The 15,109-nt window shown below is 37.4% G+C and overlaps 1 protein-coding gene across 1 annotated transcript in view; it reads right to left on the reverse strand.

Moving 5' to 3' along the window:
* LOC150083829 (uncharacterized) overlaps positions 1-15,109 on the reverse strand; it is a 607,249-nt gene that overhangs the window by 191,509 nt on the left and 400,631 nt on the right. Inside the window, exons 42-44 of the mRNA XM_090375392.1 lie at positions 8,113-8,166; positions 1,764-1,817; positions 775-828 (exon numbers count right to left, since the gene is read on the reverse strand). Coding sequence (XP_090231518.1) covers positions 775-828; positions 1,764-1,817; positions 8,113-8,166 — 162 coding nt within the window. The remainder of the gene's footprint in view (positions 1-774; positions 829-1,763; positions 1,818-8,112; positions 8,167-15,109) is intronic.

Here is a 15,109-nt window from a genome sequence, read left to right on the forward strand (position 1 = left end):
TTTTTTTTTTTTTTGGCTGATGCTGCATAAGCTTGCTTTCTTGCATCAAATGCCTCTACTAATGCTAATGCTAATGCTAATGCTAAAGATTGCTTTCTTGCATCATACGCCTCTAGTAATGCTAATTCTAATCATAGAAAAATATTAGCACTCACTCTGTTTCCTGGACAAAGTCAATGCAATCACAGACAAAATAGTCCATAGAAAAACTTGAAAACACTTTCATTTAAATATTTCTCCACATTTCATAGTCAAACCTTGCACTGTTATAAAGTAATCAACTGGCTTTTTTTTTCACTGTCAAATTTATGTACCAAATATTTCCCATGGAAGGTCTGCTGAATACAGCATATGCTCTATAATGGCAACTGACTATAAGTCTACAAATCCATCTCCTCCAAGTACATGAAAAATGATATGATGACTATATTATAAGATTATATTATAATAATGACAATATTATAATAAAAGGCAATAATAATAATAGTGGATATCTAAAAATTATATAAAACAAAATCATATATAAAAATGATACACAAGATGCTGCAAACTACTTACTTTTCTACAGACTCATATTTTATTTAGATGGTCAAGCAAGCAATGTTTTGATACAGAATTATTACTTAATATGGTGGCATATAGTGTTATGATAATGTAGTCAGATTTTCAAACAGATAAGAATACAGAATATTTACTCGTAAAATAGCTGCACCTACACAAATATTTTTAAATAAATTAATGTAACATTGACTTAAGTGAATTATAAAACTGTACCTTAGGTCCTCTTGGTCCTTGAGGTCCAGTCATCCCTCTTTCACCATCAGGTCCCTGTAATGGAAAAACCATGTTTTTTTGAATTAAACAAGTTAATTCTCTGTGATGGGTATATAAAAGCTAGAGAAGTTTTTCACTACACTGATTTACAGCTGCTTGATTTTTAAGTTCATGTAATGTATGGTTTTGGATAACATTGCTTCTAATGGCAGTTGTTAGGAGCAATCCTAATCAAAACTGCAAAATGAAACACATACATAATGGCATTTGATTATCAATCAACCATCCAATCATAACACAGTATGAGTTTAGCTGACATGCAGAAACAAAGTAGTTTGGAAGATATGGTATAGTAACTCATGATTAATATATAATTTACAATTGCCAAAAAAAACAGCACATCATGAAGCAAGGGAGGTTTTAGATAATCATTAGATTACTGGGATTGCTTTATGTAAAATTTTCAAAAAATGCTAGATTTCAGCATTTTTAATACTATAAATTTTATATATAATTTCTGGATTTTTAATACCAGATTTATAAGGTTTTATATTTGGTTTAGCCAATAAGATAATTTGTTACTATATGCTTGTTTACTTTTTTTTTTATAATTCTTGTTTATTTATTAATAATTTATCCAAAATAAGTCACATAGTCAAATAAGTCACATAGATATATAAGTCACACATGGAATTATGACTATTTGAATTTTAAAAATGTCTATGAGTTGTAAGCACTTTTTACCATTCAAAACTCCAATAGTCATTCCACAACAACCATTCAGTACTGCTGTTCTTCTTATGTTGGGCCCTAGTATATGTGTCATAATTTTTTGTACATACTTTTTAAACACCCTGCATACATATCTTAGTTATGTTTATGATGGCTGTTACTGTCTTGTTGATCACTAAATTAGCTACTTGAACATTAATCACTAGTAAAATTAATTTATAATAAATCTATAAGAATAGCACAGCAAGCATACTCACAGAAGCTCCTGGTTCTCCTCTTGAACCTTGAGGCCCAGGAGGACCTGCAGGACCCTAATAAAAAAAATACCCAAAAGTATATAAAGTATTTACATTGGTTTATATGAAAAAATAGTTAAGATTATCTCATGCCTTGACTTTCAAAATATACAGTTAATAATAATATTAAGAGAGAACAGAGGAGAGGTAATAATAACAAAATACACTGAGCCATTTTGTGAGGCACAATAACCTAATAGCAAGTAGATCCCCCCCCCCTTTAGCCCTCAGAACAGCCTAGATTCATCATGACATGAACTCAATAAGATATTCAAAGTGTGCTGCAAGAATGTTGGCCCATGTTTATGCAACCTTTGCACAGTCACTGCAATTGGATGCTGTGGATTTCTGCATGCAAGAAATCATTCTGCCTCATCTCACAGGCACTTGATTAGATTGATCTGGCAACTAGGGAAGCCATTGCAGTAGTTAATTCACTCTCATGTTCTTGGAATCAGTTCTGTACAAACTCTGGCTTTGTGACATGGCACGTTATCCTATTGGTTGAAAGAGCCTATTTCATTTGCAGATGGATAAACTGCAGCCAAAAAGGACAGCAGCTGGTTGGAAACAATTTCCAAATAACCTACATTGAATGTTTCTACATTGGTAAAACACCCTTCACACCATTACACAACCACTCTGCATTGTCACCTGACAGGATAGATCAGATAGATCTTAATACCATTTTTGCCAATCTCAGTTCATGCAAGATTTCATGAATATTAAATCATGCATTGTGTGGTCTGAGATACATCAGACCACATAATTTTTTCAATCCTCCACAGTCTAGCACTGTGTTCTTGAGCACAATGTAGCCATACACCTACCAGTTTTTTGTTGAGTGGATTCCAGTTTGGTCATCAGCAATGATATTCCATCTGTGACAAGATATGACAAACTGTGCATTTTGAAATGTCACTTTGAAACCACAATTGTACTAGGCTGTTATTCGACAGACTTGAGCCTTTCTGTCATGCTGCTCAAGTCTTGTTGGTCCTTTTTTTTTTTTGGCTGATGCTGTATAAGCTTGCTTTCTTGCATCATATGCCTGTACTAATGCTAATGCTTGCATCAACGAGCTGTTTCCAACCTCAGGATTATAGTTAGCTATTATGGTCATATAGCCAATAGTGATCCCATGGTCTATTATTAACTATATGACCAATTGCTGGCTGAAGTCATTTGGCTATTTAAGCAATCTCAATACACCCAAGACACAGTCATATGTGAAAACCTCAGAAGTGTTGCAGTTGTTTTTATTGCAGGTTTTACAGTACAATGGCAGCTAAAGGCCATTATGCACCAAACAATGGTAGGAGATTTCAGGAGTTATTAAATATGAGATATGTATTATGTGGTATTTAAGAATTATATTCTGTCATAGCATTTTAAAAATTGAAAACTGCATTAATGTCAGATCTGTCTAATATTTATTGGAAAGTATTAGTATTAGTATTAGTAACGGCCACATGGTGCAAGAAAGCCTATGGCTTATGCTGCACCAGCCAAAAAAAAAAAAAAAATCCAAACAAAACAATGATAAAAACAAAAAATAAATAACTAAATAATAATAATTAATAAAAAAAATATATATATATATAAATAAAATAAAATATAAATAAAAAGTAAATTAAACCTATCATCCTATGCGCTTCCCTTACCCGAAAGTACTATCCAGATGACCTTTGAATTTCCCCAAACTGTCGGCCTCTACCACCCATGAAGCAACTTATTCCAGTAATTTATAACTCGCTGGCTAAAATAAAACTTCCTGCAGTCCAATCTAAACATTTCCCCCCCCGTAACTTGAATTTATGTCCCCTAGTTCTAGCATCATTTATAATCTTGAAAATTTTGTCCTTATTCATTTTACTGATGCCTCTCAGAGCCTTAAACACCTCAATCAAATCTCCTCTAAAGTGTCTAGTTTCCAAACTCTGCAACCCACATATTCGAAGTCTTTCTTCATAAGGATGCCCTTTTGCCGATCTCACCAGGCGAGTTACCCTTCTTTGCACCCTTTCAAGAAGCTCGATGTCTTTCTTTAGGTGCGGTCTTCATACTTGAACACAGTATTCCAAGTGTAGTCTAACCAAAGCCTTATATAATGGGATTATCACGTCCCTATCTCTACTTGCAAAAGGTCGATAGATCATCGATAGGACACTATAGGCCTTCCTTGCAACCTGTTTATAATGCTCAGAGAATTTCATGTCTGACCGTATCGTCACACCCAAGTCCCTTTCCTCCAGTACTGGGTTTAGTTGAACTCCACCAAGTGAATAAGTTATTTTGGGATTACTGTTTCCCAGGTGTAATACCTTACACTTTGTTGGATTAAAGCACAGCTGCCATTTTTCTGACCATTCTTGAAGTCTATCTAGGTCACTCTGAAGAAGCTCAGCTTGACAGTGATCATTAACTACTCTACCAATTTTAACATCATCTGCAAATTTAGACATCACGCCCTCTATCCCTTAATCAATGTCGTTTATGAAAATTAAAAACAACAGTGGTCCTAATACTGATCCTTGGGGAACCCCACTTCTTACATCAACCCAATCTGAGGAATAGCCATTTATCACAACCCTCTGCCTCCTGCCCTGAAGCCATCCTTCTATCCATCTAAGGATTTTCCCAGTGATTCCAACCTGTTCCAGCTTATAAACAACCGCTCATGTGGGACTGAGTCAAAAGCTTTGCTGAAATCTAAATAAACAATGTCGAAATTATTCCCTAAATCCAGCTCGTGAGTGACCCTTTCGAAATAGCGAACCAGATTTGTTAAACATGATTTTCCCTTTACAAAACCATGCTGACTATCCTTGAGAATTTCAATTCGATCCAAATGATCCTGAATTCCACCCTTGATCATTGCCTCCATGATTTTCCCTACTACTGAAGTCAGACTGACAGGTCGATAATTTCCAACTTCACTTTTAGAGCCACCCTTATGTATGGGAGACACATTTGCACTTTTCCAATCCAAGGGAATCTCCCCAGAGTCTAGTGATGCTCGCATAATTAGCCTCAATGGTTCAATGCACTCGCTTGCCGCCTCTCTTAAGATTATAGGGTATATTCCATCAACTCCAGGAGCCTTACTGGTCTGTAGGCTCGAAAGTTTTTTCATTAAATAATCTTGCGAAATTTCAATATCATTAATTACATATTTTTTAACTTCGCTCCCACAATTTCCCATTGCCACAAAAGGCTTTTCATTTGTAAATATCGATGCAAAATAACTGTCGAGTTCATCTGCAACGGCAGCTGGTGTATTTATTACTATCCCCTTTTCCTTACATAAAGGTCCGATCTGGTTTGTCCTGCTCTTCTTGGCATTTATATATGTGAAGAATTCTTTATCCCCTCTCTTTGCTCTGTTTGCTAGTGATTTCTCATAAACTGCCTTTGCCTGTCGAACCTTTTCTGTGGCTGTTATAGCTGTTAGCTGTTATAGGTTTCAGTACTTTTTATTGCTCTGTAACCTTTCCATGCCACCTTTTTCTGCTCAAGTAATGTGGCAACTTCACTATTCATCCAACTTGGAACTCTTCTCGTGGAGTATTTTTTTAATGGTATATACGCATTCAAGGCATCTGTGATTAATGTTTTAAAAGTGTACCACAGTTCAATTGTATTCATTCTCTGCCCGATATCTACCCAGTTAATAGAGGCCATGTAGTACCTTAAGGCATCGTAATTTCCTTTTCTGAAATTAAAACCCATTCCTTTGCCTTTTACTTCTGCTACCTCTCTCGTCATCATCCACCGTAGAACTTCGTGATCACTTCCTGCTACTGGTTCCTCTACTGTCAGCCCTGTTATGTCATCTGATTCATGTGTGATGATGAGGTCTAGGATATTCTTTTCTCTAGTACTTTCCCTGACATGTTGATACAAATAACAGTCATCTAGTTGATTTAAAAATTTTGTTCCCCATGTCGCGTTTCCTTCCCATTTACTCCAATCAATTAGAGGCAAACTGAAATCACCCATAATAAGGCATTGACGCTTACTTGCCCATTCCATTTGCATGTAGAGGCTTTTGTCATAATCTTCACAATCACCTGGTCTGTAGATTACTCCTACTCGCATTATACCTTTGTTTCCAACTATCTCACACCATACAGACTCTATACTAGCATATGAAATGTCTGAATCCGGGAAAGTTATCGTCGCACTCAGGCTGCTTCTGATAAGAAGCATTACCCCACCACCCCTTCTTTCTACTCTATCCTTCCTAAATACATTATACAAGCCGTACTGAAACTCATCATCCCCAATTTCCGGGTGGCACCACGACTCTGTAAGCCCTATTATGTCCGCGTTACTTGTTTTAACCAGCAGTTCCAATTCGCTCATTTTATTGACGACACTTCTAACGTTACTGTATAAACAATTAAGATTTACTGTTCTTGTATATTTAACAACCCTAACACAACCCTTGAAGTTTTTTAGGCTCTCTTCCCTGATATTAGCTACCCGCTCACGTGAAATGTCTTTGCCCCCAGAACATCTAGATAATACGTCCAGTTGGGGTAACAGATAAGAACTCTTAAGGTATTTGCAAGAGTTATATTGACCAATGTTATCAGATAAACGCGTGTCAGTATTACCCACATCCCCCCTAACTCGCAGTTTCCCTGAACCTTTAAGGTATCCTCAATAATACTGGCAAAAACTTTTGCACCACCTTTGTTTAAGTGTATCCCGTCTCTACAAAACAAATTCCTTCTACCTACAAGTGTGGGCCATGTTGATAGAAATTTACCCCCTAAAGCCTTGCAGATTCCTTCAAGTCTTGAGTTAATCCACAAGGCTCTTAACATATAATCCCTCCTATCGTGTCTGGGCAGAATTGCAGACACATAGACATTATGGCCTAGCGCGCGACATTTCCTCAGCATGGTCCTGTATTTTTCCAACAAATCGTCAGATCGTGTACGTTTAATATCGTTTGTCCCCACATGAATAATAATATTTTCTTTACCCCCTTTAAAATCTGACAATCTGTTGGTGACATCATCAATAGTTGCTCCTGGCAGACATACCCTGGTTCTTCTCCACCTATCTTTATTACAAAAAATATTCCCCGTTTCCCTGACAATGGAGTCTCCTAATAAAACAATGTCCTTTTTAACCAGAGTAGTTTGCACTTGGTTTTTCTGTTTTGAGGCTCGAATCGGGTGTGCATCACTTGGTAGATTGCTGGAGTTTTGAGTCCCTGACGAGCCCCCAGATGCATTATTTTTGAGGGCAAGCACTCGTTTTTTCAGGGACTCAAATTGTTCCATCAGTGCACCAAATTGTAATTTAAGATCGGTGCACTCCTTACATCGATCACAAAGAAAAGAATCCCCAGGTGAGGTAGGATTAGTCACCAGGTCGACCCTGGAAAACATACCACAGGTTCCACAACGGATTAAATCATGACTCACCCGTAAATCGCCATCTGCTATTTCCGTGTGAGTCACGATACCCTGTGACGTGTTTAAGACAGATCTCGTAACTACCATTATAAAATTAAATAAATATCAATGAAAGTAACTTTAAAAAATTATATCTATAATATTATTAAAATCAAACAGTTACAGGAAAACCTATAACAAAATAATCCAACAATATCTAAATAAATCAAATATTTAAAAGCACTATCCAAAAGTAAACCACTTAACTGAGGAGCCCTGTCTAACCGCGTCCGCTCACCTCGAATGCCAACATACGAAGTAGGTGTGGTTTGGGCTGCATGGTTTAATAAGGTGGTTTTCCGTACTCCATTATAGAGAGGGAAGTCAACTATGATAAGCTGGACTGTGATTTGAGGATTGCAGTTTCCAGGCCCCCTCATTAACCATATGCCCCCTCATTAACCAAAAATTCAAAATTAAAGAAAAAGAATGCAGGAGGCATTTTGCTTCTTCTCTATTCTCTCAAGGGGTTCCAGTCTTTGTGTGTAATGTTGTTTTTTTTCTAATTTGCAATTTTTGTAAACAATTTTATGCATAATTTAGTGATTATGCATACTTCTATTTTCCTTTTATAATTTTCTTACATAATTTCATAACCTTGTTTTCTCCGTGTGTTTTACTGTCAAATGTATGGAAATAATATATTATTTTCATTTTTTGAGGATTAATACATTATTCATTACAGTGTAAATACAAAAATTATTAAGAATACAGACAAACAAACACCCAGCGATCTTCCCATTTTTGAAAATTGGGGTAAGAAATACAATTTTGCTCTAATATTGGTCAAATACAACAATGATCACCACAATCAAAACATATGAAAATGTGCTTACTATGTCTCCTTTTGATCCTTTATGTCCCTTTTGGCCAGGTCCACCAATATCTCCCTGAAATTCAGAAAAACAAAAAATAAGTTAAATTCAAAGATAACAGTGATGTTAATAATTTATGACGGCACAACAATACAAATGGCCCTCAGTCCCCAGCAGCTTTCACTCTCCCTCTTATGGCAGTGAGAGGATCAGAGTGGAAGCAGAGGGTGCTAAGAATCTTTGGGTACGACCAGGCTGCCATGCACGGAAACTGAACTTGGCCTGTTAAAACGTACGATCACTCATCGGTGAAGACAGGATATTAGAGCTGGAAAAGAAATTAGAAAATGTGAATTGGAATATCATCGGTTTGGCTGAAACAAGAAGAAGAAATGAATACTTAAAGTTTATCAAGTGGAAATCTGCTGTACACCAATGGAAACAGTGAAAGGAGTGAAGGTGGAGTTGGGTTTCTGGTCCATAAAGATTTTAAAAACAACATTTTGAAATTCAAAAGTAGATCACCAAGGGTGTCAAGACTAATACTCAAGATTTCTAAGAGGTACAAGCTAAAGATTATAATGATTTATGCACCAACATCAAGCCATGATGATGAAGAGGTTGAATAAATGTACACTGAAATTGAGAGTCTTCTAGATGAGCAGAAAACCCACTACACTATTATTATGGGAGACTTCAATGCTAAGGTTGGAAAAAGGCAAAACAGCGCAGAAAGAGGAACTATAGGAAATTTTGGAATTGGTGAAAGAAATAAAAGAGGTGAAAGACTTGTGGAATTTGCAGAATCTCAAGGACTGTCAGTAATGAACACTTTTTTCAAGAAAAGGTTGAACAGAAAGTGGACATGGAAGAGTCCAAATGGATTAACAACTAATGAAATCGACTTCATCCTCACTAACAGAAGATATATTGTGAATGATGTTACCGTCCTGAATAAGGTAAATGTTGGAAGTGATCACAGAATGGTAAGATGTACACTTGATATAGATGTAGGAAAGGAAAGGAAAAAACTGACTCGAGTAAATAATACAAAGGTCTTTGAGATAACAGAGGAGGAGAAAAAGCAGTATGTACTGGAACTTAAAAACAAGTTTGAGCTTCTGCAGACTGCTCAGGACCAAGATATTGACGAGGAATATTACAACTTTCTGAAAGTGATAAAGCCCAAGAAACCTATAGGGAAACAGAAATCCAAAGAAGAAAAAATTAGTCAAGAAACACTAGTCATGATGAACCGAAGACGACAAATGAAGAGCAAGAAAAACACTGACAGGGAGAAAATTGAGTATACTGAGTTATGCAAAGCCATTAGAAAGAGACTCAGAGAGGACATAAGAAGATTTAACACAAGAAAAGTAGAACAAGCATTAAGGGAAAACAAAGGATTTAAATCAGCAGCCATGAGCAGTAATACAGAAAGACAAATGATACTGAAACTGAAGAATAGCGATGGTGTACTTATAAATAGCAGAGGACTACTATAGAGAATTATATAAGGAGCGAGGGAATGATACCAGCAGTGGGGAACATGGATTGCAAAGTAGCAACACATACAACATACCCGATATTCTTCCTGATGAGGTACAACATGCACTGAAGAAAATGAAGAATCGGAAAGCCCCGGGGGAAGATGAAGTTACTGTAGAGTTGTTAAAATTGGGAGAAAGAGACATAACAGAAAAACTGGCAAGGCTCTTCACAAAGTGCATTAAAAAAGGTGTGACGCCTAAGCAGTGGAATAATGCAATCATAGTTTTGCTGCATAAGAAAGGAGATAAATCAGAAATTGGAAATTATAGACCAATTAGCTTGTTATCCCATATCTACAAGTTGTTCACAAGGGTCATTAATAACAGATTAGAAAGAATACTTGATAAGAATCAACCGAAAGAGCAAGCTGGCTTTTATGACAGGATTCTCAACTATGGATCACCTTCACGTAATATCACAGCTGATGGAGAAAGCAAATGAATATAAAACACCATTATGCCTGGCATTTGTGGACTATGAAAAGGCATTTGACTCCACACAGCATAAGGCAATGTTTCGGGCACTGGAAACACAAGGCATAGATACCCCATATATTATGATTTTGAAGAAAATATATGAGAGTGCTACCTCCTTTATTAGACTAGACAAAGACAGTAGGAAATTTAAAATCGAGAAAGGAGTTCGACAAGGAGACACAATATCTCCGAAGCTGTTTACTGCTGCCCTTGAGGAAGCTTTCAAACGATTAGACTGGTCGCAGAAAGGAGTCAATGTGAATGGAGAGTACCTAAACCATTTACGATTTGCAGATGACATTGTGGTTATAAGCCACGATCCCAAAGAATTAGAGGAAAATCTTAATCAGTTATGCACAGTTAGTAAGGATTTCGGACTAAAGATGAATATGGCTAAAACAAAAGTAATGATGAACAAGTATGCCATGGAAAGGGAAATAATGATTGAAGGAGCAGTAATTGAAAAGGTGGAGTCATATACTTATCTGGGACAAGTTATTAGCTGTAATAATGATAAATGGCTGGAAGTCAAGAGAAGAATAAATTTTGGATGGATAGCATTCAGGAAATATAGTCACATACTGAAGAGCAATATCCCAGTTTGTCTGAAACGTAAAATAATGAATCAATGTATATTCCCCACCATGACTTATGGAAGTGAAACTTGGGCACTCACCAAAAGAATGGAAGAGAAGCTGAGAACTACACAGCGAAGAATGGAATGAATTATATTGGGAATCAGACTGTTAGATAAGAAGATAAACACATGGATTAGGCATCAAACTCAAGTAAAGGACATTCTTATCAAAACTAAAGAACTAAAATGGTCTTGGGCAGGACACATAGCTCGAAGATATGATGACAGATGGACTAAGAAAATAACAGAATGGTACCCAAGAGGAGCTAGAAGAAAACCTGGAAGGCAAAGGCGGAGATGGATAGATGAAATTCATGAGTTTTTGGGTAGTAAATGGATGGCCAGTGCTCAAAACAGAAGGAACTGGAAAGTTGCTGGAGAGGCCTTCATCCTGCAGTGGATTGAAAATGGCTGATGATGATGATGATAATAATTTTTAATAAAAAAACAAACAAATTTTTTTTATAACTGTTTGCTGTAATTTTTCAAATGCATTTGTTAGTTGTTTTTCAGTTAGTCAACATAGCTAGGTTGTTTCCGTACACTTTATTCTTGAGAGAATCCTCCATGGAAGAAATCAGGGGTTTTTTAGAACAAGTAATCACAGTAGACACAAAATGTAACCTCACTAGAGAAATTAACTTGTTAGAAAAGTATTTCCATACTTGTGCCAGTAATATTCTGATATTTATTTATTCGATTTTGTGATATATTTAAAATAAAAAGTTTGTATTGTGAGTTTTAACTGAGTTTCATTTAGATTTAAATTTTAATGGCTTTGTGAATTGTAGTTTATAGTTTGAGAAGCTTTTGTTAGCTTGGAACTACAATGTTATAAATGTTTTGAATTTGTACATGTAGTGAAAGCTGAGATAGCAGAGATCCACCTCTTCAGGGTAGGGGTGGTGACATGCCCTTCTACGTCTGACTCATCAGACAGAACAACAAGGCTAAAGGTCGATTTGATAGAATTAATTATTGTTTAAGTTAGAGTTATTAAAGATGGATGAGCTTTTAGCTCGGAAAGCATATATACTAGTGAGTGGCGAGAAGATGCAGTGATATTCTGATACAGATATCTACCGATAAGATGCCTCATAATTATTACTTTGTAATAATATTTAATTTAATTTAATATGTGCATGTGCATCCAGTTATATGAAGGACAACTTCCTGTAGGATGGGCACACAAATAAATAAAATAAATTAAAACATTAATTTTGTACTGTAAGGCAAATAAAAAACACAATAATGTTGGTTGGTTGGTGTCGTGTCCATTTGAAGTCAAATTGAACCATGCGCTGATATCACTGCTTTAGCTAAGTCCACGATCTTTTCGTTATAAAGTTCTCCCTGAAAAGGGGATTCGTCCATGCTTTGCAAAGTCGCCTGAATTGCAGGACAGCTGAAGATGTGTTCCAGAGTAAGCTGTTCTTTCGGACAGTTTCTGCAAAGTTTATAAGTTCTGGTACCATCCGCACTAATTTTCATACCTGCCATGTGTCGAGTTCTCAGTCTGGCAATGGTCTTAGTGATGTTCCTATTTGCATTAATCTCGCAGATTTGGTGATCAGTTTCTATATGTTTCTGTCTGAGTCTGTGTCTGGCGATGGCGTTAGCATCGTCTAGAGTTATGGTTTTTGAGGTGTTGTGATTTAAGTTTCTTGCCTCTTTTGCCAGTTTATCGGCCGCCTCATTTCCTTCTATACCCACATGCGCAGGCATCATTAGCATTAGCATTAGCATTAGTAGAGGCATTTGATGCAAGAAAGCAAGCTTATGCAGCATCAGCCAAAAAAAAAAAAAAAAACCCACTTCCACTTCACCCCTCTGTTCGTTCAAAATACCTGTCCAGCTGAGCCTTAAACTTATTTAGGCTATCAACCTCCACCACAAGGGATGGCAGTCTGTTCCACCAACCAACCACCCGCTGGCTAAAGGCAAATTTCCGCACGTCTATCCTACATCTGTCTTTCCTCAATTTGAATTTATGCCCTCTCAGGTGATTTTTCTGAGCTAGAGGAAGAATCCCATCAGCATTGAGCATGCTTAAACCATTCAAGGCTTTATACACCTCTATCAGATCACCTCGCTGGTGCCTAGTCTCCAGACACTGTAATTTGCAAAACTTAAGCCTTTCTTCGTAAGAGCACCCCTTTGTTCCATTCACTAATCTTGTTGCCCTTCTCTGTACTCGTTCCAGCAGCCCTACATCCTTCTTGAAATGAGGCCTCCAGACCTGTACTCTAGCTGTGGCCTGACCATTGCCTTGTACAATGGAATAATCACCTCCTTATCCCTGCTGGAAAAATTCCTGTATATCATTGACAATACTCCATGAGCTACTCTTGCAGCCCGTCTGCACTGCTCAGAGAACTTCATATCTGCCTGCACAATCACCCCCAAGTCCCTTTCATTCTCTACCACTGTCAGTGTAGTACCACAGAGTTGATACGTTGCTCTGGGGTTGCTGTTTCCCATGTGTAGTACTTTACATTTGTCAATGTTAAACTTCATTTGCCACCTCTCAGCCCATCTGCTCAACCTTTCCAGATCCTGTTGCAGCAGTGTAGTGTCAGTAGTGTCCTTGACAACCCTGCCAACCTTTGTATCATCTGCAAACTTGGACATTAAGCTTGATATACCATCATCAATATCATTTATAAATACAGAAAACAATAATGGACCCAACACTGAGCCCTGAGGGACTCCACTAATAACATTAGTCCACGATGAGCAGTGTCCATTGATTACCACTCTCTGTCTTCTCCCCCTCAACCACCCCTTTATCCATAGCAGCAATTTGCCTCCAATGTCACACTGCTCCAATTTGTGTAGCAGTCTTCCATGTGCAACAGTATCAAAAGCCTTTCTAAGATCCAAGTATATAATATCAAAGTTATTCCCTGCATCCAGTTCTTTTGTGACTGCATCATAGTATCCAATCAAGTTGGTCAGGCAAGACTTCCCCTTAACAAAACCATGCTGTGTCTGAGCTATAACTGAAGTCTTGTCTAAATGATCCTGCAGTGCTTCTTTAACCAGTGCCTCCATTAATTTTCCTGGAACAGAGGTTAAGCTCACAGGTCTATAGTTACTCGTGTCAGCCTTTGATCCTCCTTTGTGAATTGGGGTCACAATTGCACATTTCCAGTCTATGGGTACCTCCCCTGAGTCCAAGGAAGCTCTCATAATTATGGCTAAGGGTTTGCTAATTCCTTTGCTGCCTCCTTTAATATAACTGGATAGATCCCATCCACCCCGGGTGCCTTTCTTGTGTTTATCTTCAACAGTTTCTCCTCCACTTTACTCCCAGTTATTTCAAGATTCTGTAGCTTACTGCTAGAGTTGAATACACCTCTGGCATTCCCCTTGCTGAATAACTCCTCATGTGTGAATGTCGATGCAAAATATTCATTTAGTTTGTTAGCTACCTGAGCAGGATCATCAACAGTTGACCCATCAATATCAAGTGGACCAATCTGATTCATCCCCTTCCTTCTAGAGTTTACATAAGTAAAGAACTCTTTGCTGTTTTTCTTTGCATCCCTTGCCAAGGATTTCTCGTAATCTGCCTTCGCCTGCCTAACCTCCTTTGTAACTTGGTTGCATATCAACTTGTATCTATCATAGGCTTCTGTGTCATGTGTTAATTTGTAAGTATCCCATGCATTTTTCTTCTCTGCCATATGCCTCATTAGTTCATCTGACATCCATTTTGGCCTAAACCTTGAACAATATTTCTTAGTTGGTATGTAAAGCCTAGTAGCTTCCAAGATACGTTCTTTGAATGCTTCCCATTTTGAATTTGCTGTTGGTAACATCATCAGTTGGTCCCACTGTATAGAATTTAAATACTGTCTCAGTCCATCGTAGTCGCCTTTACGGAAGCAATAACCCTTCCCTTTTTTACCCCTAATGGTAGTTACCTCTTTCAGTAAATCCCACTTCAGCACACTGTGATCACTGCCACCTAGTGGTTCATTTATCTGCAGATTCTTAATGCATGAAGAATCACTGCTGATAATCAAATCAAGAGTATTACTCCCTCTAGTTGCCTCCTGAACATGCTGATGTAGAAAACAATCATCCAATAAATCCACAAAAGCCCTGCTAGTGTGTGAGTAACCAGCCCCCAAATTCCAGTCAATATCTGGGAAATTAAAATCTCCCATTATAAGACTCTCTGATTTACTGGCCCACTCTATTTCCCTGTACAGTTCCTTATTATACTCATCAGAGTCATTAGGCCTATAGCACACTCCTACTCTCAATTTTGATCTCCCAATGCTTATGTCACACCAAACTGACTCAACACTGCACTGTCCAGCGATGTCGACTGGCTTCACTTCCT

This window comes from Mastigoproctus giganteus, chromosome 6, assembly GCF_048544385.1.
Source record: "Mastigoproctus giganteus isolate SK-2022 chromosome 6, ASM4854438v1, whole genome shotgun sequence".
Taxonomy (NCBI): domain Eukaryota; kingdom Metazoa; phylum Arthropoda; class Arachnida; order Uropygi; family Thelyphonidae; genus Mastigoproctus; species Mastigoproctus giganteus.